Source organism: Mirounga angustirostris, unplaced genomic scaffold (assembly GCF_029215605.1).
Source record: "Mirounga angustirostris isolate CCGP_5_RB_7025 unplaced genomic scaffold, mMirAng1.0.hap1 SCAF_11, whole genome shotgun sequence".
NCBI classification, from domain to species: domain Eukaryota; kingdom Metazoa; phylum Chordata; class Mammalia; order Carnivora; family Phocidae; genus Mirounga; species Mirounga angustirostris.
Window position 1 is genome coordinate 8478586 of NW_026991719.1, and position 25094 is coordinate 8503679.

Sequence of the window (25094 nt, forward strand, 5' to 3'; positions counted from 1 at the left end):
TGCTGGCCTCTGCCAGTTTTTCCAGGATGCCTTCTGCATGCTCCAGAGTGAGCGGGGTGAGGGTTGGGAGTCCCAGCAGGTCTTGTCCTGGCCACCAGAAACCGTAGAGGAGGAAAAATTCCCCCAGTAAAACCAGCTCTCAGGAAAATTGTCCAAGTCTTCTTTCTATTGGTTATCTTTGGGAGTGGCTCCGGATCTTGGGAAGGTAGTATCTTTTGCACCTCTTGGAGAACCCTTCTTGGCTCTATGGGGTTGTTCAATACTACCAAGAATATTTACTGTTTGTCTCAGCTGAAACCTGACAAGATACTCAAAAGGATTTTTTTTAAGTAGCACTAGGGTCATAAATTGGCCAAATCGGAAGCTGATATTCAGAACCTGCTTTTTTTTTTAGGACTTCTCCCCTAAGCTAAAATGAAACTATGTACCCAGAGGGAAAGAAACGCATTCTGAAGCCACTGTAGAAGGATTTACTAAAATGTTCTGAAAACAGGGCACCTGGGTGGCGCAGTTGGTTAAGCATCCAACTCTTGTTTTGGCTCAGGGCCTGTTCTCAGGGTCATGAGATCGAGCCCCTGGATGGGCTCCGTCCTCAGGGCAGAGTCTGCTTGAGAGTCTCCCTCCCCCCTCTCGATTTCGTTCTCTCTCTAAAATAAATCTTTAAAATAAAAATGTTCTAAAGAAACCCAGCTCTAGGAGGCAGACCATAAGCGACTCTTAACTATAGAGAACAAACTGAGGATTGCTGGAGGAGAGAAGGATGGGGGCATGCGCTAAGTGGGTGATGAGCATCAAGGAAGGGACTGGTTACGATGAGCACTGGGTGTTATATGTAAGTGATGAATCACTAAATTCTACTCCAGAAACCAATACTACACTGTATGTTCACTAACTTGAATTTAAATTTTAAAAAATTAAGATAAAATAAAGAAACCCAGCTCTAAATCTAGAACAGATAAATCTTTTGATAACCATTTTAGTTGCAGATCTTCTCCCTGATATAAAGAAGCAAATGGAGGATAATGTTGTTGGATGGCTGGGTCAGTGGCTAGAAACCGTTCAGATTGCAACCCAATACTTTGAGGAATTAAAAACAACTATACTTATCTTACAATTCAAGTCTTCTCAAGAACAGAAATGCAGCTCTAGAAACAATTCAGAGCCCACCTAACCTTTTTACCAATTCCAAACTCTCCCCTCTTCATCTCCAAAGGCTTTCAGATACTGTAAAAGATCTGGATTTAGGAAACAAAAGCTCTTCTTGGAGAAACAACCTTTCTCTGTGGCTTTGAGATGCAAATGTTCTATCCGGTTTTCTCTAGGAACCCAGAGCCATCTCTTGAAGTGCAAACTTCAGGGAGATAATTCTTATCAGAAAAAAAAAAAGAAGCTATTTGGAAACGAGGTGAATGAAAAATCTTAAAAGTTTTTTCCACAAATATTATTAGTAAAAGCTTTATCCATCTGAGCAGGTAACCTTAACTTATTCTGTCTGCCAGAAACACAATTTAGATACAACCATTCTTTTTTAAACTAATGAGTTTTGCATTATCATACCCGTCTCATGGCTAAAATTTTAAAATGGAAAGCTGTAAGATCTCTGTGTCTTGTGTCTGTCTGTTATAGATGTGTGATAAATTCCTACCTCCAGATGATATTCCCAAAATTAATTTGTAGAAAGTTCTATTTAATAGGCTTAAAGACAAGTATTTATATAAGTCAAACATACTCCCAGAAATACAGAAACTGGGCACCTGGGTGGCTCAGTTGGTTGGGCGACTGCCTTCGGCTCAGGTCATGATCCAGGAGTCCTGGGATCGAGTCCCGCATCAGGCTCCCTGCTCGGCAGGGAGTCTGCTTCTCCCTCTGACCCTCCCCCCTCTCATGCTCTATCTCATTCTCTCTCTCAAATAAATAAATAAAATCTTTTAAAAAAAAGATAGAAACTAACCCAAATGTTTTTCAAGTTCACATCATGATGTAGGGTAATCTTCAGTAAATAAAAGCTAGTTTAAGTGTGTTGGTTTAATTAAAACAAGCATGTCTTTAGAATTACCGGTATTAGGGGCGCCTGGGTGGCTCAGTCGTTAAGCGTCTGCCTTCGGCTCAGGTCATGATCCCAGGGTCCTGGGATCCAGCCCCACATCGGGCTCCCTGCTCGGCGGGAGGCCTGCTTCTCCCTCTCCCACTCCCCCTGCTTGTGTTTCCTCTCTCGCTGTGTCTCTCTCTGTCAAATAAATAAATAAAATATATATATATTTTTAATTACCGGCATTAAACAAAATACTTGAATTCTACCTAGGTTTGCTAAAAGTCAAATAAGCTAACATATGTTATTTCTGTTACAGGATGTATCAGCAAGACCGGTTAGCTGTTTAATGTCTCATGAAATTTTCATGACTAATCTAAACATAAGTGTTAAGAACAAGTAAATTAAATAAGTGTCAGTAAAAGTTTATATATTTTCAATAATAAATATTCTAGGGGCGCCTGGGTGGCTCAGTTGGTTAAGCGACTGCCTTCGGCTCAGGTCATGATCCTGGAGTCCCGGGATCGAGTCCCGCATCGGGCTCCCTGCTCGGCGGGGGGTCTGCTTCTCCCTCTGCCCTCTTCCCTCTCGTGCTGTCTCTCTCATTCTGTCTCAAATAAATAAATAAAATCTTTAAAAAAAAAAAAAATAATAATAAATATTCTATATGGTATGTCTACTTAAATAGTTTCCCAAATTTTTTTGAGAACTTGAAACCCTAGTTATCCTGAGATAAGTTAAATGATGGCTATTCATTGACTATCTCAATCATTCCGAATATGATAAAATACTAAAACCTTAATTACTGAACACAGGTTTATCCACTTTTGGCTTTCTTTTACAGAGGAACTAAAGATATTTGGCTCTATTCGTAAACCTCTTTTGTGCCACACTGAAAATTTTACTATGAGGAAGCATATACTTCTAGAAATTGTGAAATGTATTTATAAATTTCCCAATCCACAGAACGCTAGTGTAACCGCCAGTCCACATTGCTTCTTAGTTTTCACTAGGAACAAAGGATTCTAAGGGTTAAGAATTCTAATCAACATATCTAATTAAAACTACCTAGGAGGGGCGCCTGGCTGCCTCAGTCAGAGAAGCATGTGACTCTTGATCTCGGGGGTCGTGAGTTCAAGCCCCACACGGGGTGTAGAGATTCCCTGAATAAATAAAGCTTCAAAAAAACCTACTTAGAAATAATAAGGGTAAAAGGAAACTACTGTATACTCCTGAAACCCGTATTACACTATATGTTAACTAACTACAATGTAAATAAAAAATTGATACAAAAAACAAAAAAAGAAAGAAAGGAAACTACTGTGTATCTATAACCTGAACTGGATCCTGAATTCTCCCAGTTGCCTCAAACGTCTGGCTACAACTCTCCAGGCCAACGTTTCCAATCTTCTCCCACCCTTCCGACTTGGAGGCACTAAGAACAAAGGCTGCCCTTGAATGTCCCTGGAAGAAACCATACCCGGTCCTTCTCACGGCCAACACCACAGCCCAACTTCAGGGACTTGAGCTTGGGGCCACTTCTCCCAATTAAAAGGGGCTCCTCCAGACTCTTGGAACTGCGCACCAGCTGGAGATGTAAAATTCAAGTTGACTGGGGAGGTTCCTCCTCAGAAGCAGATGGCATCTTGAGGTGGACGGCTCCCCCACGATCACAGATCAAGATCTTCATCTCCAGTCCGAACCTTTATTCCTTGGCCTTGCCGCTACTTGCCTCTTCTCGCTGGTAACGCACAGGAAAATAACGCTCCTCCACTCGGGCAACCGTTGCTGAATCGACTGCTAAGGCCAGAGCCTCGCAGCAAAGTCTCTAGACGCTCTTGCTAAGAACGTCTGGTTCCAGATCATAGAGCTGCTTCAGATTGCTTATGGGCTGAACAGGGAGGAGCCTGTGCCGTCGCAGACACCTCCGGCAGTACCTGGACCAACCCGTCTGGTCTCGCAGCAAATGCAATACATTAACCAACCAGCCCCTGGGCTACAACAGGTTGATGTCCCTTCTTTGATGTATTCGATACCAATTGCTTTGGCTCATGGGGGCCCTGGCTGAGGAGTATACTTCAGTCTCTTGGTATTATCCGTATACTAAGTCATCGTTTTAGTCCTCTGGTATGCTATTTTCTCTTAAAGGTCTTAAGTGCACGTTCACAGCCCTCAGCAGCACCTCAGATGGTCTCACTGGAGAGACTTGGGGAAACAGAAACAAGATGAACGGCAAAAACATTTCTTCCACGGATCTGACGTCATAACCTGTGAGCTTCACAATGAGACAAGAGCAACTTAACTCTGATGGTGACTGAGTGTGGCACAAATACCAAAGCGTTGGTCATTCTCTCATGTATAAGAAGATGACCAAAAGGGGCGAATTGTTAAATTAAGTCAACAAGGAGGCTGTTAGACTGACGTAGCTCTAATGCTTTGGCAGCCTAAAACGTAAGCCTGTAAATTCCTCAAGGTTATGAAATAAAACACTAAGGATAACCAGTGACAAATAGCCAAACTAGTCTTTACACACCTGCCAATCAAGAACTTCTTTATTTCTGCCTTTTCTCTATAAAAATCTCTCTCTGGGCTCCTGATACTGAAGTACTCAGCGTTTCCACTTTGGCACTACCTGATTCCAGTGGATTTTTGCTCAAATTCTTAAAGATTTTTAATATGCTTCAGCTTATTATTTAACAACAGAGATTTCCTCTCTGGAGCTTTTTCTGACACTCTCCCTCCTCCCAGGGAGATGTAAGCACCTCTCATCAGTACTGCTCCATCAGAGAGCATGCATGATGCTTGCACTTACTTGCCTGCTGCTGTGCCCCTCCTGAAATGTGTCTTCTTTAGGGCCAGGGGTAGTATCTGTATTCTACTTTATGTGTTTAGCATCCAGTACACAGGAGGCTCAATAAATACGTGTTGAATGGGGTGCCTGGCTGGCTCAGTGGGTAGAGTATGTGACTCTTGATCTCAGGGTTGTGAGTTCAAGCCTGAACACATGTACACTGAGTAGATTTATTCCTAAAACAACCCAAGGAGGTAGGAGCCACTCTTATCTTTAAATGTAAGGAAACTGCATCACAGAGAGACTGATCACTTGCCCAAGGTCATAAACTAGAAGTGACAAGTGTGGCACTGGATCATAGAGTCCTTCATGTTCTCTATCTTTGCACGTAAAAGGGAAAAGGATGCTCCACCCACATTAAAGACGGAGGCCTCTCTAATGGTTCCTAATCCAGAGGAGGCCGGCAAGGGGTACTGTCACTGGAGGCTTTTGCATTCTTGGACTGTTGAGGGGGAACAGAGGAAAAGGTGTTGCTCAAGGACAGAAGAAGGGGTGGAAATGGAGAGAAGCAAAAGAAAGCATCTGAAGTCTTGCCCTGCAAGGTTAGAGTCTGGAAAGGAAATCTCCATTCTCCAACAAGAAAAATAAAAATGCTAATATTCAGATGTGGTTTAGCCACCGCAGGCAATTACTTGTGCCCTAGAGCTCCCCCTACTACTTATGGGGAACATCACCATCAAGAGCTCATTCCTGATAAACCACAACCTGAAGAAGGATCACAGCTCCAGTTCTGGTTTCACCACTGCATTATTATAGACACAGCTCACTATCTGCCCATCTTCCCCCAACCTGTCCCTCTCATGACCCTTATTTTGACCAGTGGATCTATCGTTCACCCAACTCATTATGCCAGAAAATCTGGATGCCTCTCAAGATTTCTCCCTCCCTTTCCCCCGTCAAGTCCAATTGGTCACCGAATTTTGGGGGTTCTATTTCATAAATCTGTAATCTGTTCATTCATTCACTACACATTTATTGTGTGTCAGGAATGTGCCCTGATGAACTGGATGGGACTCCCCACAACTCTGCCCTCCCAACTTCAAGGAACTGAGCATCTGATGGAGAGCATTTTGGAAACGAACAGCCCATTCTACTGCAGGATACAGTAAATGCAAGAAACAGATAAATAGAAAGCTGGGAGGGAATACTGGATGGGTATGTGATTCATGTAGGGAAGCCTGAGGGTTTTTCTCTTGGCAGTGTCCAAGCTGAAATGTACAGGATGTATACCAAGAAACCCAGTGAAGGGAGGGCAAGGGCAAATTTCTGGATGCAAGAATAGCCCACGACCTCAGAGCCTCAAAGATGGTCTCTAGGCCGGTCTTAATCCAGCGTAACTACACTCACTACCTAAACACTTTCCATCCCTCAAAAGAAAGCAAAAAATTCAGCACCTTCTTTCCTGTCTCTGGAGGCTTGCCCTTCAAGAGTCTCCCAGCACTTGTCATTTGTTCATCAAGATCTCCTGAGCACCTCACTTCGTTGGTGCAGGTACCTCCTAGTACCAACTTCACAGTACTTTCCCCCTTTGGGGAATTTTCAGCGTGTTGCAACAGATCTTGAGGGAGAACTCTTGAGTGCTGGGGGTTGAAAAACCATGCCGAGACTTAAGATGTTAACGACCTGGTTAAGGACCTCTCAGCCTCACTTCCAATGCTCACCCGCTGTCACTGGAGGGCTCCAGGCCTGCCACCTGCTTGTCCCAGCCCAGGTATAGCCCCAGGGCTTTCTTCACTCCCTCACCCACCCTTCGCCCATCTAGACCCGACTCCAGCCCGACGTCCTCCTCGCGGAGCCACACTCGGCGGCGCGCAGCTCTGCTAAGATGGCCCACGCGGCGCGGCCAGTGGCTGCTGGAGGGCGGCCGCCGGCTGGCCTCCCCGCCGCCAGCGCCCACTCCACACAGACTCTCTCCCGGGCGCCTCCCACCCCCGCGCCGGCCACCTTTCCCACGAGCGCGGGAGGGGCCGTTCTGCCGGAAGACCACCGCCACGGGTGGCATTCCCGGCCGCAGTCGTTCCCGAGCCCAAGGGGACTCGCGGAGACGCGCTCCGCCGGGAGCGCGCGCGCCCCGGGGCTCCCAGGGCCGGCCACGGCGCGGGGCGGGCCGAGGCGGGACTGAGGGCGGGGCGGCCGCAGCCTCCGCCATTCCCCGCTCCCTCCCCCCCCACCCCCGCCGCTGCGCACCACCTCCCCGCCCCCACCCCACCCCCCTCCCCCACCGCGCGCGCTCCGCCCGCCCCGGAGCCTCGCCCTCCGCCACGATGAGCAAATGAGCGCGAGCGAGGGCATGAAATTTAAATTCCACTCAGGGGAGAAAGTGCTGTGCTTCGAGCCTGACCCCACCAAGGCGCGAGTGCTGTACGATGCCAAGGTGCCGCCGCGGAGGGACAGGGAGGAGGCGCGGGCCGGGGACCCCGGGACGGGTGGCGGATGCGGGTGCGGACGGCGGCGCGGAGCAGGGGAAGTGGCGGGGCCCGGCGCTCCATGCCGGCGCCTCCTCGGCTTGCGCGGCGCCGTGCGTGCAGCAGGGGGCGCTCTCGGGGCGCCGCTTGGGGGAGTCGGGGCCCGGATGCTTCCGCTTCCGCCCGGCGCGGGGCTGCGCACGCGCTATCGGAAACCTCGCGCGTGCAGTGTCGCGAGGTTGGGGCCGCGACGTAGGTTTGCGCACGCGACGCCAGCGAGGGCTGAGCGTCGAGGAGGTCGCTTGCCGGCGGTTTTCACCTTGTTAAATTTCTCAGCGTTCTGCGCGGCCCATCGTTACCTGGGCTCCCGTGCGACGCCCTGCCTGACCGAGCCAGGTCCTAAGCCGTAGCGCCATAGCACTGGCCGTCGACTCGCGACGCCTTTGCTCGGGAGCACCAATCGTGTCTGGGCCCGAACCCTCCCGTAGGCCGCGACCCCCCACCCGAGGGCAGTGTTGACCCGGTAGCTTTCGTCCCTTGGTGTCTTGCAGCATTTAGGTTTTCAGTCCCCGAGTCGCGCCCTGTGCCCGTCTATCTAAGTTTCGGGGACTGGGGGGAGGTAGGGGGAACTGAACCACAACTGCAGCTCCTGGGGCTTGGATAACGAGTGGGCGTGGGCACCGCAGTCCGGGGCTGGGGGCTGGCCTGGGGCCCCAGGTGCTTCTGGGCGACTCTGGCCTCAAGGGGATTTCCCAAGGCTTCTGGGTTTTGCGTGTTGTGTTTTCGGGCTCCGCCCCCGCAGCCTCTGGCTGTTCGCAGTCCAACCTTACGCCCCGCCTTGAGCTTTCCTAGGGGTGACACGCCCCATCATTTGCCCCAGATGTCCCCCCTAGGGGCCCCTCTGGGAGGGATGGCATAATCAGCCAGCCGTCCTGGCCTTGGATGCGGCTGAGCAGGGGAGACTACAACTCCCAGAGGTCTCAGGGCTACAGCTCTCCTGTCTGGCCTGGACTCTTTAGTTAGTGACAAATCGGTCGGCCAATGGCTTCAAGAAGCTGAACCCAGTCTCAGTATCAGAGACCAATCGCGGGGCGGTTGGAGGGATGTTTCCTATTTTGAGGCATCCACTCAGGAAAAAAAATGGAATTGAAAGGAAAAATGTTTCAACCCAGCTTTCAGTCTAAAAAAGGAGAGACTGCTTTCTTTTCTTTTAAAAAGAGATCTATGATCTAGTTTTCCTGATCTAACTTCCAATATTCTGTATGTTCTGTCATTTGCGGACAATATTTCCTGGTTTCAGATTGTCGATGTTATTGTTGGGAAAGACGAAAAAGGCAGAAAGATCCCAGAATATCTGATCCATTTTAATGGTTGGAACAGAAGGTGAGTGTACTTGTTAAACGGGATTGAAAATTGATCATCTTTGCTGCACAAGAACATTGCAAACTTATTTAAGTTATAGAAACACTTGTAGAAAAGCTTCACTTCCTGTTTCTGCTTTTTTATCAAATCTCGCCTATTCTTTAGAATGATTACTTTAAGTCAATTATATTTGGTAGAAACCCTAGTTGTTTCTGTGTCTGTGTGAGTTCCTTTTTCAGTTTATTTGCATCTTTTTGTGATTTTAAAATGTTTAAATAGTTTTCTAAAACATCAGTACTTCTGGGACACTTCTGTTTCTGTGAGGTGCTTTTAGTAGTTGTTTTGTATCAAACGAAAACACTGAATTTTACATGCTTTTCCTTTTTTTGTTTGATTAGCTGGGATAGATGGGCAGCTGAAGATCATGTCCTTCGTGACACCGATGAAAATCGGAGATTACAGCGTAAATTGGCAAGAAAAGCTGTAGCTCGCCTGTAAGAATACAAAAATCATGACATAAATGTTATTCAATGTGTTTTCTCTTAGTGTTTAGAACTTTTAAAATGGAAAAGTAAAAATATGCCAAACTTGGTTTATTAATAATTATATATATTTAAAGTGTGTTCGTGAAGAATTGCTCTTGTATTCTAAATGCTGTGTTTTCAGTGAGGTTACTATTATAATCTTCTGAAGTGGAGATTAACATTTATGTTCTAGGATTTAATGATTTTTAGGTCCTTAGAGAATCACTGTTGTTATATCTTGTTTGTGCTTCAAGACTCATATCAGTCAGCATCAAAATTTATTCCAGTTGTGTGTATTTTCTTTCAGGAGAAGCACAGGAAGAAAGAAGAAGCGCTGCAGGTTGCCTGGTGTTGACTCTGTCTTAAAAAGCCTCCCTGTTGAAGAAAAAGATGAAAATGATGAAAACTGTGAGTGGCTTGACTTCATTTTCTCTGGCTAAAAACTTTTACCTAGTCTTTTTATACCACAGGATTGAGGGGTAGGAGTCATTGCAATTATAGACAAGGAAACATTTTAAGCTCATTACATACAACATGTGCCCCTTTTGTTTTTAACAATTAAAGTAGCGGTCGGTTAGTCCATAATATCTCATCAGTCTTGCTCATGGCCACTGCCTTTTCAGCCAGTGTCTTTATTTGTACTAACCCCTCATGTTGTCTTCTTGGCACTTCCTGAGCCTTGGCCCCAGTTATGAATGCAACAGAGAATCGTAGAATCCTAGGTGACTAAACACTTTCAGATCGTTAACTTGTGTGGGTTTTGCTTCATTGAAATTGGTGTTATATTTGTCATAACAAATTTCTATTCTGAAAGGTACAGTATTTATGTTCAGCATTTAAAATATATGCAGGACTACAGTTAATTATTGCCAATAGTAGGACACATGCTCCACCTTCAAGAATTATAATTGTAAAGGTAAGGGAAGTATATGATGCCGGTTTGCCTGATAGTTTTTGTTTTCCCTAGCAATAAGCAGTTCCTCTGATGACAGTAGTGAAGAAAAGGATGAAGAAATAAGTGAAGAAAGTGATATTGAAGAAAAGACGGAAGTGGTATAAAGTTTCTATTGTAAAAATGCTGTGTTTGGCATATACTTAGTGGTAAAATTATGTGATAGAATTCTTCAGTTGCAGATCATTTTGTAAAAATGCATTGTTTTAACCAGATATTGTAAAGTTGCACTTGATCTTTAAGGGAAAATAATCCTTATTTATATTTATAGTCACTGTATGAATCTCTTGGTAGCTCTTTTTACCCATAAAGTGTTTTCACAAATCATAGTTACCTCTTTCTTTCTATTGAGGCCATGAGCTTTATTTTTATAGTGTTGATTAGTTTTTAAATCTTGTGTATCAGACTTTGGCATCTTCTGCCTGCCTTCGAAGTTAACATAAGTATCACTGGCAAACTTAAAAGGGGGAGAAGCAAAATTAGCATTGGTAACATAGGTTAGTGCCCTAAAACACATTAACTTTTGGCCTTTAATGTACTTTTCTCTAGGACATGTGGCATTCTGGTATGAGTGTTGAGGATTAACGGGGTTTGTTTCATAGTAGGCTCTCCTTTGTTAGTCTTCCTTTGGATATAAACTCTCTTACTGTTACGAGTAGTTAAAAATGAAATTGTGATATTGCAGAAGGAAGAACCGGAGCTGCACACAAAAAGGGAAATGGAAGAAAGAACGATAACTATAGAAATCCCTGAAGTTCTGAAAAAGAAGCTTGAGGATGATTGTTACTATATCAACAGGAGGAAACGGGTATGCAGGGAGAATACATAAAACATGGGTTTGTAATAGAGCTTTCATTTAGCCATATTTTACAGTCGCAGACTCAAACAATTAAGAATCTTGTAAGAATGAAATTCATATTTTAAGTTTTGTACTGAGTTAGGTTTTTAAAGTTCTCTGATGGTACTGCTCTGCTGCTGATTGAATTAAGGCATGCACAGTCTTTCCCAGCGTTGGCTGTCCATTAGAATCCTCTAGGGAGCTTTGTCAAACTCCTTATGCCTGGACTTCATTCAGGAGGTTAAGACACGGGACACCTGGGTGACTCAGTCAGTTAAGCATCCTACTCTTGGGTTTTAGCTCAGGTCTTGATCTCGGGGTCGTGAGATCAAGACCCACATTGGGTTCTGCACTCAGTGGGGAGTCTGCTTTGGATTCTCTCACTCCCTCTCCCTCTGTTCCTTCCGCCGCTCCCACCTCACATATGCACATGGATGCTATCTCAAATATTTTAAAGAGAGGTTAAGACATAATTGAGCTGTCATGGAGGCTGACTGTGGACATAGTCTCCCCAGGTGGCTGTAATTGATCATTAAGATGTGAATCACTGCTTACATTTATTTTTAAAATTTATACTGTATTCTTCGTGGGTAATGATTAGTAGAAGCAGTCATAGAGCTTCAAGGCATATTTATTTAAAAGATTCTCAAACAGAATTGGCTTTATTTTTGAGTTAAAAAATTTATATAGACAAGAGCACTGTTTCTTGGAATATATGGTTTATATAATGAGTTGCATGCATCAGATGTCTGTTTTTTTATTAACAGTTAGTGAAACTTCCATGCCAGACCAACATCATAACTATTTTGGAATCCTACGTGAAGCATTTTGCTATCAATGCAGCCTTTTCAGCCAATGAGAGGCCTCGTCACCATCATGCTATGCCACATGCCAATATGAATGTGCACTATATCCCAGCAGAAAAGAAGTGAGTAGTTGGCGGGGGGGGGGGGGGGGATTGATGCCTCAGTGACTCTCTGTGTATTAGAGAAGTGACTTCCATTTAGAACAGGTGACACTCTATTTCTGTAATTTGGAGTTCATTTAATATATCACTCAACTTATTCATTTAATAACATTTAATACCAAAATACTGTCCCTTTTTCGAAATGCTCAATCTGGTCTGGATATATTGAGTATGCACTGCCTCAACACCAAGACCAGTTTTTTTCAGTGTTATAATATAGGGAGATAACTCTTTGTCCTTGAAGCACCAGAATGGGCAAAGAAAATTTTATCAAAGCTTGTTTACAAATAGGTTTTTATTCAGGCAGGATAATCGTGTTCATAGCCTGCCTTGTGCATGTGACCCAGCTGGATTAGAGTCAGACAGGCAGATTGTTTGATTTGAAACAAGTATTAGGATTAGTTCATCAGGTCTACCCCCTTCAGGCTCCCAGTAATTGGGGCCTGTCCACCTTCTGCAGCACAGGCTGCTCGGGCTCCTCGTGTTCAGTGCAATAAGTTCAAACTACTGGTGTGTTTTTTTCACTTTATATCATAGATCAATGTTTCCATTTAATTTTTTGTTGGCAGCATCTACAAACTCATTGTATTCTTTATAAGTGTAAGTATAATACATAGCGTTTAAGCTTTAAACTCTGCCTTATTAAAAACGTGTAACTTCATTATGACATTTCGGAGAATATTTACTGCATCTCTAATCTTTTCTTACTCTCCTAGTGTTGACCTTTGTAAGGAGATGGTGGATGGATTAAGAATAACCTTTGATTACACGCTCCCACTGGTTTTACTCTATCCATATGAACAAGTTCAGTATAAAAAGGTGACTTCGTCCAAGTTTTTTCTTCCAATTAAGGAAAGTGCCACAAACACTAACAGGTAAGTTAGACAGTCTGCAGTTTGACTATCAGATGTCAGCAACCGAATAGTTGACTCTGTCTTTGAAGATTTCCATCTAATGCTGTGGGGCCAACAGATTTGGAGGAGGAGATTGAAAAGTGGAGTTTTTCCCTGGGTAAGCTAAGTCATCATTCACTTTCAAATGGCTCTAAAAGATTTTACCAAGTGAAGATTCCAGTGTGAGAACTTGGTTTGATTTTGAGCAGCTAACCTGTCTTTCCAAAGGCAAATGGAATGAAGAAGGCACAGGCTGAGAAGGGTAGAAGATTTGCGTTTGAATTTAGCTCCTTCACTTACTGGTTGTGTGACTTGAGGAGATACCTTCTGAACCTCTTCCTTTTGCCTCTGCACAATGGAAAGAACAGCTGCCTCCTTGGGTAGTTATTAAATGAGAAAGTTCACAAAGGGCTGGCAACCTTTTGCCTTCAACTAAAGATTAGTTCCTTTCCTGCTCTGCTGTGTCACTACTTTCTTTCCTCGGTCACCAAGCATGCCCAAATCTCTATTGTTTGGTTGGGGGAGGAGGGGCAGAAATTCCAACCTCAAGTCTATACCTTCACCTCTATAAGCTGCTTCCCTATCTTCCTGTGCCTCTCTTCCTGAGAATGGCCTGTTCTCGTGATTTCCACTTCTTCTTCTGCTCTTGCCTACTTTATGCTCTGCCTTTGTCTACCAACTGCCCCTGCTAACTCTACTCCCCAAGACAGGGTACTAACAACTTTCCACTTGTCACACACCATGCTCTGCTTTGGCCATCTTTCCCCACCATCCCCTTCTTCCTTCCCTTCATGGCTCCTTGCTCCTGGTTCTCTGTCTGCCTCATGATCATCTCTTAGCCTGCCTGCCTGCCTCTCCCATTGGTTTCACCCTATGTGAGAGGCGTGTGCAACTCACTGGGGACCTGTGTTGATGTTCCCCTGCCCTACTCCAAATCTCCAGGTTGCCAGTGTCCAGGGTGGACTGTGTGTTCCACAAAGCTTGGCAGATGCTTGTGGCTTTTCTTTCTATTCTTGTGAGTAGTTACAATGTGGTGAGATAACATGGTATTCTTACTCTCTTTATTAAAAAAATAAACTTTTATTGAAGTATAGTTGACACAATGTTACGTTACCTTCAGATGCAGGACACAGTGATTGCATTCTCTATGTTATGCTATGCTGCTCACCACACGTGTAGCTACCATAGTAATCCTATTCTCTTGACCAGGGTTTCTCAACCTTAGCCCTATTGATATTTTGAACGAGATCATTCTTTGTGGTGGAGGGTCCTGGGCATTGTAGGTTGTTGGGCAGTAGCCCTGGCCTCTACCTGCTAGATGCCAGTAGCACTTTGCCAGTTGTGACAAGCAAAACAGCACGGTCTCCAGATAAGTGCCACTGTCCCTGGTAGGGCAAAATGACTCCCAATTGAGAACCATTGCTCTAAGACAAATACAAAAGGGGCATCACAATCTTTAATGCCAGCATGCCTTGCAGAGTTATCAAGAGGATTTTAAATGATCGAATATGTTTGGTTACTCTTTAAGAAAACACTTGTTTTGCCACATTCGAAAGTAAAAGTTTGTAATTCTCCTGGAGTGGAGTCCAGAGTGTTTTCTCTTCTGTCTGAAGGAGGACATTTAAGAACTGCTCCAGGTTTTGCAGAGATTCTGTGGGCCAGGTGTGTGTGTGTGAGAGAGAAAGAGAGAGAGAGAGAGAGTATGAGAGAGAGAGTGAGAGATGCTCTCTCCTCTTCTTCCGTAGGAACCAAGAGGAGCTCTCTCCAAGCCCACCTTTGTTGAATCCATCCACGCCGCAGTCCACGGAGAGTCAGCCCACCACAGGTGAGCCAGCCACCCCCAAAAGGCGCAAAGCTGAACCGGAAGCCTTGCAGTCTCTGAGGCGCTCGACACGGCACTCTGCCAACTGTGACAGGCTGTCTGAGAGCAGCGCCTCGCCTCAGCCCAAGCGCCGGCAGCAGGACACGTCCGCCAGCATGCCAAAGCTGTTCCTGCACCTGGAAAAAAGTAGGTCCATTCTCCGGTGTGGGAAAGCCATTCACTCTCTGCGTGGCCTGTGCCAAGTCAGCTGCTCTCCCGACGGGAGTCCAGCTAACAAGAGAGGCTAGGAGAGGAATGGGCATGGATGCAGAGTCACACCCAGATTCACCCACTCAGCTGTGCGAAATCCACTGAGGAGTTTGGCTCTAACCAAGGCTCACCAGGTACTTTGCCTATGGCACGGAGAGAGGAGTCACCACACCTTCAGCTCTGCAGTTGGATGCTAGGCTGGTTTAGCTGTGTCTCGTGGGTCTGGTAGCAGTAGCTCCCCATTCCCTCCCCCCAGCCCTAATCTATCCTGCTAGGCAACCACTAGTTACTTCCTGTCCCTATGGATTTTGCCTCTTCTAGGCATCAGTTCCTGTCAGTCGAACTACACAGTAAGTGACCTTTTGTCTGTGGCTTTTTTCACTTAGCATAATGTTTTCAAGGTTCATCATGTTGTAGCATATATCAGTACTTGTTTCCTGTTTTTTCCCCCCAAATAATTCAGGTACTGTTTTTTATGATAGGAACGTATCATATATGATTGTTAAAGATTAATAATTTCTTTACTGTAACAGTCATCCGGCAGTCTAATTCAGTTGCTCTGTGATTTACAAGTGAATAATTAACATCTTTTCCTTTTGAAGAGACACCTGTGCATAGCAGATCATCCTCACCAGTTCCTCTGACCCCTAGCAAGGAAGGGAGTGCAGTGTTTGCTGGCTTTGAAGGCAGAAGAACTAATGAAATAAATGAGGTAAAGCATTACTGTTGCTGTTCATCCCCAGTGAGTCCTTCCTTCTATGGTGCTTAAGTCCTGTGAGCGGAAATCCGGTTTCCTTAGAAACACTCTGTTGCTCTTGCTGTGGATATTAACAAAATGCTTCATATGGTGATGTTTAATATTGGTTTTGATTTCTAAAATGAGAAAGTCGCTAGGATTCCAGCCCTGTGCTTATGGTCATCTTTTAAATAAGCACAAGTATTGAAATATATGAGTATTTTCATTTTATGCATTTTATGCACGCTTGTTCTACAGGGGTCCAGAGAATAAATATTTTAAGCCTTGCGGGCCAAACCGTCTCCTTCAAGACTACCCAATTCCAAAAGCATCCATAAACACTATGTAAATGAATGGGCATACTGTGTTCCAATAAAACTTTATTTATGGACACTGAAATTTGAATATCATAATTTTCGTGTTATGAAATATGGTTCTTCTTTTGGGTTTTCCCAACTATTTAAAAATATAAAATTCATTGTTATTAGTAGTACTAGTAGCCATCCCTTTGAGGGCATGCTATATGTCAGCATTGTGCCAGGAACTTGACCTAAATCACCTCAGATTTTCCAGAACAACCTTGCCACCAGGTTTCCATTTTACAAGTGGGGAAACTTTTCATTTTAAAAATTCTGTTTTGGGGGCGCCTAGGTGGCTCAGTTAAGCGTCTGCCTTCAGCTCAGGTCATGATCCCAGGGTCCTGGGATGGAGCCCCACATCGGGCTCCCTGCTCAGCGGGGAGTCTGCTTCTCCCTCTCCCTCTGCTGCTCCCCCTGCTTGTGCTCTCTCTGTCAAATAAATAAATAAAATCTTTTAAAATAAATAAAAATAAAAATTTTGTTTTTGGGGTGCCTACGTGGCTCAGTCGTAAAGTGTCTGCCTTCGGCTCGGGTCATGGTCCCAGGGTCCTGGGATTGAGCCCAGAGTGGGGCTCTCTGCTCAGCGGGGAGCCTGCTTCTCCCTCTCCCTCTGCCTGCCGCTCCTCCTGTTTGTGCTTGCTCTCTCTCTGTCAGATAAATAAAGTCTTTAAAAAAAATGCTGTTTTTAAGGCTAGTTAATTGATGTGTAGGTAGTGAGTGTTTTGGAGGCTCAGGAGATATCTTGGTCTACTGGGATATTCTATGAATCTCACCTAGGAGGTAGGATTTCCCTGTTTCTGTGCATAGGGGAACTAGCTTTACTAGGGAGAGAGAACATTTAATGGTGAGAGTTGGCAAACTTTTTCTGTAAAGGGTCAGATTGCAAATATTTTCAGGGTTGTGTACTATACAGTCTCTTTCGAGATTATCCAACTCTGCTGTTGGCATGAGAGCTATTCATAAATGAATGGGTGTGGCTCTATGCCCGCAAAATTTATTCATGCACACTAGTAATTGAATTTCATATGATTTTCATGTCATGAAATATTTATTCATGTGATTTTATTAACCATTTAAAAATATGACAATCATTTTCAGCACAAGGGGGTTGGGCTGGATTTGGCAGAAGGCCTTAGTTGGCTGACCCCGATAGAAAAGCTGGAAAACTTAATTTGTTTTACAATGACAATGAGGGAAAGTCAGGAAATTCCTATTACAGCAGTCCCTAGGGTCCTGTTTTTCAGACAAGGCCCTGCAGGTGTTATTAAGGGGAGTCCTGTTTCTTTTAAAAGGGACATGAATATTCAGGCAAGGCCATTCCCACTCAGGTTGGCAGTGCGAGGCCACCATCTAGTGGTTAGAGATACAGCTGCACAGCTGCAAGCTCTAGTAGAATTGGATTTCTAGTAAGACAGGCTCTCAACAGTGACTCTCAAACCAAACAGGAGACCTTAGGGAATTCCCACCTTTGTGAGTGCCTCTGTCTCTATGTGTTTTAACAAAAGCTCTGCATCCAAATCACCTGAGGCTCTCTGTTCACTGACCTACTGCATCAGGGTAGGGTCTGGATGTACACATTACGATTCACAGGTGGTTGTCTATATACCCCAGTTGAGAATCCCTCTGCTAGAAACCTGTTTTCCCCCATGAAATTTATCTTTGGTAAATAGAAGGTGATAATACTGCATTGAAATGCAGAGTTGAATAAGTGAGGTAGGCTGGCCTACTAACTAGCCAAATGACCAGATTTTGCAACGTTGTGTGTGTCATGGTTCCAATTATTGCAGATTCTCCTATGTTAACTTCAAGTATCACTGTCAAAACAGTTGCCAAGCTTCAGTTGTGTGCACCACAGGCTGAGGTGCTGGGCGTGGAATAAAGATGCTGAAACCAAATCCTTGCCTTCAGTGATCTATACCACAGATGGGTGGGGTAGGTGAGGCCAGGGCTGAAGCTGGGACTTCCAGCATGGAGGCATACAGAACCATGGTGAGACTTACTCGCTTCTACAATTTCATTGTGTTAAATTGAATACATCAGCTTTTCTGGGGTGGTTTTGGCATCCTTCTGCCTTGTCTTACAGAGGATTTTCTTTGGCCCTACTATATTTCCAGATTAAACTTGACTGATCCCAAAAGGCAAAGCAGCATCTCAGTAAAATAGTCTTATAATTTGCTGAAGTATTTCTGTGGAGGCTCATCAGAGAGCTTTTAAATACAACTCTGACTTTAACAAAAGCCTGAAATCCACCCACAGTTCTGAAATTTAGAAAGAAGGAAAAGAAATCGGTTACCAAGGTTGAAGTCTATTTTCACTTGATTCAATGGTTCAGATTAGTTTCCAAAGTGAATCAAATATATCAGGAAATTAGGGAATCTTAAAACAATGGTAATATTACTCACAACATGTTTAGGCTACTTTTTACTAATATATTCTCTATTATAGTATGATTTCCTATAAAGGAAAAGGTACAAAATGACCAAAACAGTTAAGCTAATTTATAGGTAATAGCTGTTGAGAATTGGGAAATCAAATATTTCCTTAATCTTACTTTAGTCTCCCTTCCCCCTACACACACATTTTATTTTTTTAAGATTTTATTTATTTGACAGAGAAACAGCGAGAGAGGGAACATAAGCAGGGGGAGTGGGAGAGGGAGAAGCAGGCTTCCCCCTGAGCAGGGAGCTTGACGCGGGGTTCAATCCCAGGACCCTGGGATCGTGACCTGAGCCGAAGGCAGCCGCTTAGCTGACTGAGCCACCCAGGCGCCCCTATTGTTATAACTTTTAAGGGATGAGAAGTATCTCCATGTTGCCAAGGAAGGTGGATCCTCACGTGATTTAAAAGGCAAAAATGTTTTGAAAAAATTATAGGAAACTATTAGATATATGCTAATAATCAATATGGAAAATGCATACCTTTATCCTCCCAAACTGCCTAAATCATAATTTCACCAATAAGAAATGGACATTTAACATTTTGGTATATACTTCTTGGTAGTTCTGTGTATTTACATAATAATTATACACATTATATTGTGTATTTTTTCCAAGCCATATTGAACTTGGGTATTTTGTAGCTTGATCCTTTTCAACATAATGCATTATACTCCTATATGCCAAGATCATGCCCTTAAAAAACTTCATGGGGAAGTTAGAGGGATGGCTTTCAAAATTCCACATTGGTTTGTTGTTACTGTTTACTCCCATTTTCTGGCCCAGCTGTGAAGCAACTCCTAAGTTGCTAGAAGGACAGGAAGCTTGGGAGTGAGAATGTGACACTCAATTTGAGTCGAGAACCTCAAAGCATGTGTATTTCTGCTGGGATTCCAGATTTTGAGATCTCTTGATAACAGTGGTAAGCATGAATTGAATGATTTGTTATTATGTCTTTTCTCAGGTCCTCTCCTGGAAACTTGTACCTGACAGTTACCCCCCAGGTGACCAGCCACCTCCACCCTCTTACATTTATGGGGCACAACACTTGCTACGATTGTTTGGTAAGAAATCCTGGTCCCTGGGCGCCTGGGTGGCTCAGTTGGTTAAGCGACTGCCTTCAGCTCAGGTCATGATCCTGGAGTCCCGGGATCGAGTCCCGCATCAGGCTCCCTGCTCAGCAGGGAGTCTGCTTCTCCCTCTGACCCTCCCCCCTCTCATGTACTCGCTCTCTCTCATTCTCTCTCTCTCAAATAAATAAATAAAATCTTTAAAAAAAAAAAAAGAAAAGAAATCCTGGTCCCTGCTTTCTTCTGCCTTCCCCCACCCTTTCCCCTCCACTTTGGGGTTTTTTTTAATCTTTTTTTTTTTTTTAGTAATCTCTACACCCAGTGTGGGGCTTGAACTTATGACCCTGAGATCAAAAGTCGCATGCTTTTCCGACGGAGCCAGCCAGGCACCCCTCCACTTTGGTTTTTACACCCTTGTTAGTTTATGTACATCTCGTGGTAATTTTGAGGGTCTAAGAAAAATCACTGAAGAATGACCTCTTAAAAAAAGGCACTGAATGAATCTTAAATTTCATAAAAATTGTGTTTATAGCATTTGTACCACTGTACTGTGTTCAGTAAGAGTTTTTGGGTTTTTTTGATGCTGTAGATGTTAATTTCAGTTTAAATAGGATAAATAGGACCCTCAGTGTGTCCTGCTCATTGCCAGAGTCTGCCAATTGTAAATGGTTCCGGTTTTATTTTTAATGCAGTGAAACTTCCAGAAATCCTTGGAAAGATGTCCTTTTCTGAGAAGAATCTGAAGGCTTTACTGAAGCACTTTGATCTCTTTCTTAGGTATTTAAATTTGTTTGTAAAAACTTATCTCTGCTGCCTTATATACGACTTTCCTGAACTCCTCCATAATAGATGTGGAAACTAGTTCTGTGGTATTTTAAATAGTCGCAGTATTAGCTAAGTATGATTGATTCTAACTATAATCATCACATCAGGGGTTTTTGGCTGTTTCTTTTTTCTGTAATTTATTGTGTAGAGATAAAATTTTTTGTGTCACTAGAAGAATCCAGTTGGGTAACTGTGAATAGAAAATTTTTTACAGTAGAAGTGATGAGATTGATAATAATTTAGTTTAAATTTTTTATTTAGAAGTACCTTATATTAGACTTTTCTTTGTTGCATATGCATACACTAACCTAAATATTAGCATTTACAGGTTGAATTTTTGTGTTTAGAGTTAAGATAAATGACCAATACATGCTGACAGTTTGTAAACTCAGAGAAAGGTATTGTTTTCTTCATCCGACAGAGCCAGTCATTATATCTTAGGATCATTTGCCCTGAGGCTCTGCCCCCTACTCCTTGCACCATGCTGTGGGCCCCAGACTCACTTGTGCCGGTGGCCCAGCTCTCTCCCACCCAGATGTCTATTGACCAGTTCCTCTGCTTGGTGTTCAAGGCTGCTCATCACACTGCCTTACCCAGCTCATCTATCTGCCTGATCTTATTTCTTTTCTGTGAGGGGGTACCTCTTCCTTGTTGTCAGGCTCCAACCTGCAAGAATTAAACAAGTAGGATTCATCAGTGTGGAAAGTATTCCAGGCAGAGAAATAGGTTTTCGGAGTTTTTAAAGGATATTTTTATGTAGACATTTTGAGTAAAGCGTCCGTGAGTGAAATGAGACTTTATTACATGTTATTAGAAACAATTATGAAAAATACACTCTTCCCTTCCAACCTCCCCCTCAAACACACAATTCTATTTGGCATAAAGACTGTGTAGGCCAAAATCAAATAATGCCAATAAAATATGAAGAATAGCTGCAAGTTATAGCATAGGAAAGCCTGCTGATTTTGAGGTATGCCCAATACAAAATAGAAATTAGGGTTTTAAGAATTAACTTAGAAAGATTTACAAATATAGGAATTGGTTTTGAAAATGTATCCAAAACGTCAACTAGAGAATCGGTGGACTCAATAATCACCTTAAGAATGGCACGGTCCAAAGAAGAAAGAGTTAACTATCTAATGAATTTGACTCCGTTTTTACTAAAGAAGGTATTGGGTTTATCCTTACATTTTTAGGAATTTGCACAGGTGGAAAGAGGCTGGAGAAACAAGCATGAAACTAATTAGCTTTGTGGTTGATATGGCCCATGTGAGAATGTTTAAGCCCCACTGTGGTGAAATCTTTGACACTTAAGATACAAGATAGCATCTGCATAATGTGAACTTTTGAATGACTGGCCTCATTATAATGGTGCCATCATCAGACATAAGTCAGCCTTGTTTATGAGTTTTGCTACTATAAGCTGGAACTGTAACACCTTTTGGAATGGCAAATTAGGACCCAAATGGCAATACTCTTTACTATTTATACTATTCAATTTTGGTTTAGCTTAGCCTGCAGAAAGTATTGGGAATTTCTCAAGTGACATTTGTTGAGTTTATAGCTTTTTTTAAAAAAAAATATTTTATTTATTTATTGGAGAGAGAGCGTGAGCATGAGCAGGGGGAAGGGCAGAGGGAGAAGCAGGCTCCCCACTGAGCAGGGAGCCCGACACAGGACTGTATGGATCATGACCTGAACCGAAGGCAAACGCTTAACTGACTGAGCCACCCGGGTGCCCCGAGTTTATAGTTTTTTATAGTTTTATTTTTTTAATACTTTATTTATTTGACAGAGAGCACAAGCAGGGGGAATGGCAGGTAGAGGGAGAGGGAGAAGCAGGCTTTCCGCCAGAGCAGGGAGCCCGATGGAGGGCTTGATCCCAGGACCCTGGAATCATGACCTGAGCTGAAGGCAGACGCTTAACCAACTGAACTACCCAGGCGCCCCAATATCGGTTTTATAACAGGAAAATGCAGTACTCGTCAGAGCCAGTTTTTTGGGTTTTTTTTTCAGTGTTTGTATAATGAAGCCTGCCACCTAGTGGAGTTTAGGTTCTATTCTCTTTGTACACTTGATAGTGAAAGGATCCCATTGAAATGGTAATTAATGTAGAAGCCAGATATACGTAGAAATCAAGGTTATATTCAATTTTTTTTCCTTTGGAATACCAAAAAAAAGGTGAAATGTTCGAATGGTTGCAAGTTAAAATTTTGCTTGCTTGTGTTGAGTCCTCACTGTAAAGATCATCAGGGCCATTTTCTTCTTTTCCCAGGTTTTTGGCAGAATATCATGATGACTTCTTTCCAGAGTCGGCCTATGTTGCTGCCTGTGAGGCGCACTATAGCACCAAGAACCCCAGGGCGATTTATTGAAGTTTTGATGGTTCTAGAAGAACAGCTTCTCTGTCTAGCTCTGTGCTCTAGGTTCCCAATGAAGATCTAGGGAGATAGGGGACCTTCTTTACAGAGCTGACATGACACCCACCCCCCTGGGGGCTCTGGCAGAGGTGGGCCCATTTGTTTGAGTTACTTACATACTGTAGTTATTTCTGTTAAGATTTACTTCCTAGGTGCCTGACCAGCCTCCAGCATGAGACCCTTGCCACTGTTCATGTCATCTGTGACAGCAGGAAAAGAACAGCTGTGTTCACAGTGAAGCGTTAATGAGAGCATGTGTAGGTCAGGCTGTTTCAGTAGCTGTTGGAATTAATTCGTTAGCAATAACCACGTTTTTTAGTTATTTGTTAGCATTAAGCAAAATTGTTTTCCAAACTGTTTTCATTCTTGTGATGAGGCTCAACGAGTCTGTCCAACAAATTTTAGTTTTGCTTGGAAATCACAAAGTAGTCCCAAAATATTTTAGAGGGAATTGATATCGATGGCAAAAGAAAATTTGCAGTCACACATTTGCTTGTTACAGTTCCTTTTCTCCAAAACCTTATTTTTGGTAATCTAAATAAAGTGTTGCCTCTCTTGTTTGAGATTTTACAGCTATACTTTGTTGTGTAATGTTATGGTTCCCTTTCTGTAAAACCTTATTTTTGGTGATCTAAATAAAGTGTTGCCCATCTTGTTGCAAAGAACCAGGAGTTTTCACTCTGGCCTTGTCCTCTTCGTTGCAAAGGAACAGTGAGGTAATCTCTTGACATAACTTTTTGTTTTATTTTGTTTTGCTTTTGTGCCTTTTTTTGCTAAGGCCTTTTGTTTTCTGTCCCTCTTTGATTTTGGCCCACTTGGTGGCTTGACCAGAAGAAGGTGGCTACTGGGAGTCAGCGTAGTTTTTTGCTGTCTTGCTCCTGCCCTCTGAGGTGGTCTGGGGCCAACACATTTATCCTCGTCCACCATTGCCAGCTGATGGTCTCTGCAGTCACCCTTCTAATCCTCGTTTTAGTCTCTCATGTGCCCCCCTCTCCCCCAGGATGCTTAAAAGGAAAACATTAACGTGATGAATGTGATACTTAACTGCAAGGTTTGGCAGTTTAGGAAAAAAACAGCTTGAAAAATGACAAGAGGAGGATAACATAATAATTTTTATGAAAATGGCCTAGACATTTAAGAAAGTTGTAACTCAATTAAAGGGATCCCAGTACCGTACAAGCCTTGACTATATAGCACCTGCCTTTTCTTGTAGCTCAGTTCAGTTGACCTTAACTTCCAAAGGCCATTGGTCATGAATGACAAAGGCCACAGGGGATTTTTTAAAAATCTAAAATGGTTCAATGGTTCCATCAAAGAGACTTCTGCATATACTGACTAGTGAGATTCAGAACCTGTAAATCAAAGTAGACATCATCTTAGTGTGGTTAGTAGCTAAGTAAGACTCAGGTTTTGGGTGTCTAATCAGGAATAGCACTGAGTTCATACTATGTTTCATTTCCATTTGGTTTATGCAGTGCCTCTTTAATTAAATCTGGTGCACCTGCAGTGTGCTCTGAATTGCTGAAAAAGTTTAATCAGTAATTATTCATGGCCTGGAAAAGAAAAAAGAAAAAAATTTCCCTTACAAGAATCTCCTTGTTTAACGTCTCCAGTGAAATGAACACAGACCATCTCTGGGAACATTTATACAGTTGTATACCTTGAGTTTACAATTCATTCATTTTCTAATGAAAAGTTTTCTTCCGACAAGGCATTTCCTAATCATAACTTCCTTTAAGCTAATTATTTGCAGCTTAGGTTGATTTAAAGAACTTCAAAATATCCCTTTATTATATATCATTAATCATTTTTCAAATACTCAGTTAAAAATATGATTTAAATGTCTAGACCATTCTTCTAAAAATTCTATGTTATCTTCCTCTTGTCAATTTTTAAATTGTTATTTTCCTACACTGCCAAACCTTGCAGTTAAGTGTCACATTTATCATGTTAATGTTTTCCTTTTAAGTCCTTTAAAGGTATATTGAAAATAATATTTCAGTAATTTGTATATCAGGTCCTTGTACTAGGACTTTGAAAACAACATTTGAGAACCAAAAAAACCACTTCTGTCTGAACAAAAGTAGATTTATAAATCATTCCGTAATGCCTGGGTGACTCAGTCGTTAAGCGTCTACCTTCGGCTCAGGTCAGGATTCCAGGTCCTGGGATCGAGCTCTGCATCGGACTCCCTGCTCCTCGGGAAGCCTGCTTCCCCCTCTCCTACTCCCCCTGCCTGTATTCCCTCTTGCTATGTCTCTCTCTGTCAAATAAATAAATAAAATTAAAAAAAAATCATTCCGTAGTACAGTGCGCACAAAAAAAGCAAAAGAAAAATTTATTGAGGTGCCTGGCTG

General features: G+C 43.1%; 1 protein-coding gene across 4 annotated transcripts in view; it reads left to right on the forward strand.

Moving 5' to 3' along the window:
- The first annotated feature begins 7089 nt into the window (after window positions 1-7089).
- The window catches only part of MSL3 (MSL complex subunit 3), a 46092-nt gene continuing 28087 nt past the window's right edge, over window positions 7090-25094 (forward strand). The window contains exons 1-13 of one of the 4 annotated variants that reach the window (XM_045874526.3): window positions 7092-7254; window positions 8586-8668; window positions 9046-9141; window positions 9479-9579; window positions 10139-10224; window positions 10809-10931; window positions 11729-11889; window positions 12645-12803; window positions 14567-14829; window positions 15495-15604; window positions 19387-19486; window positions 20185-20269; window positions 22593-23402. In XM_045874526.3, coding sequence (XP_045730482.1) covers window positions 7153-7254; window positions 8586-8668; window positions 9046-9141; window positions 9479-9579; window positions 10139-10224; window positions 10809-10931; window positions 11729-11889; window positions 12645-12803; window positions 14567-14829; window positions 15495-15604; window positions 19387-19486; window positions 20185-20269; window positions 22593-22692 — 1569 coding nt within the window. In that variant the 5' untranslated portion in view covers window positions 7092-7152 and the 3' untranslated portion in view covers window positions 22693-23402. Of the gene's footprint in view, window positions 7255-7570; window positions 7682-8585; window positions 8669-9045; window positions 9142-9478; window positions 9580-10138; window positions 10225-10808; window positions 10932-11728; window positions 11890-12644; window positions 12804-14566; window positions 14830-15494; window positions 15605-19386; window positions 19487-20184; window positions 20270-22592; window positions 23403-25094 lie in introns of those variants that run through there. The other 3 variants (XM_045874536.3, XM_064573736.1, XM_064573737.1) reach the window with 3 other exon arrangements.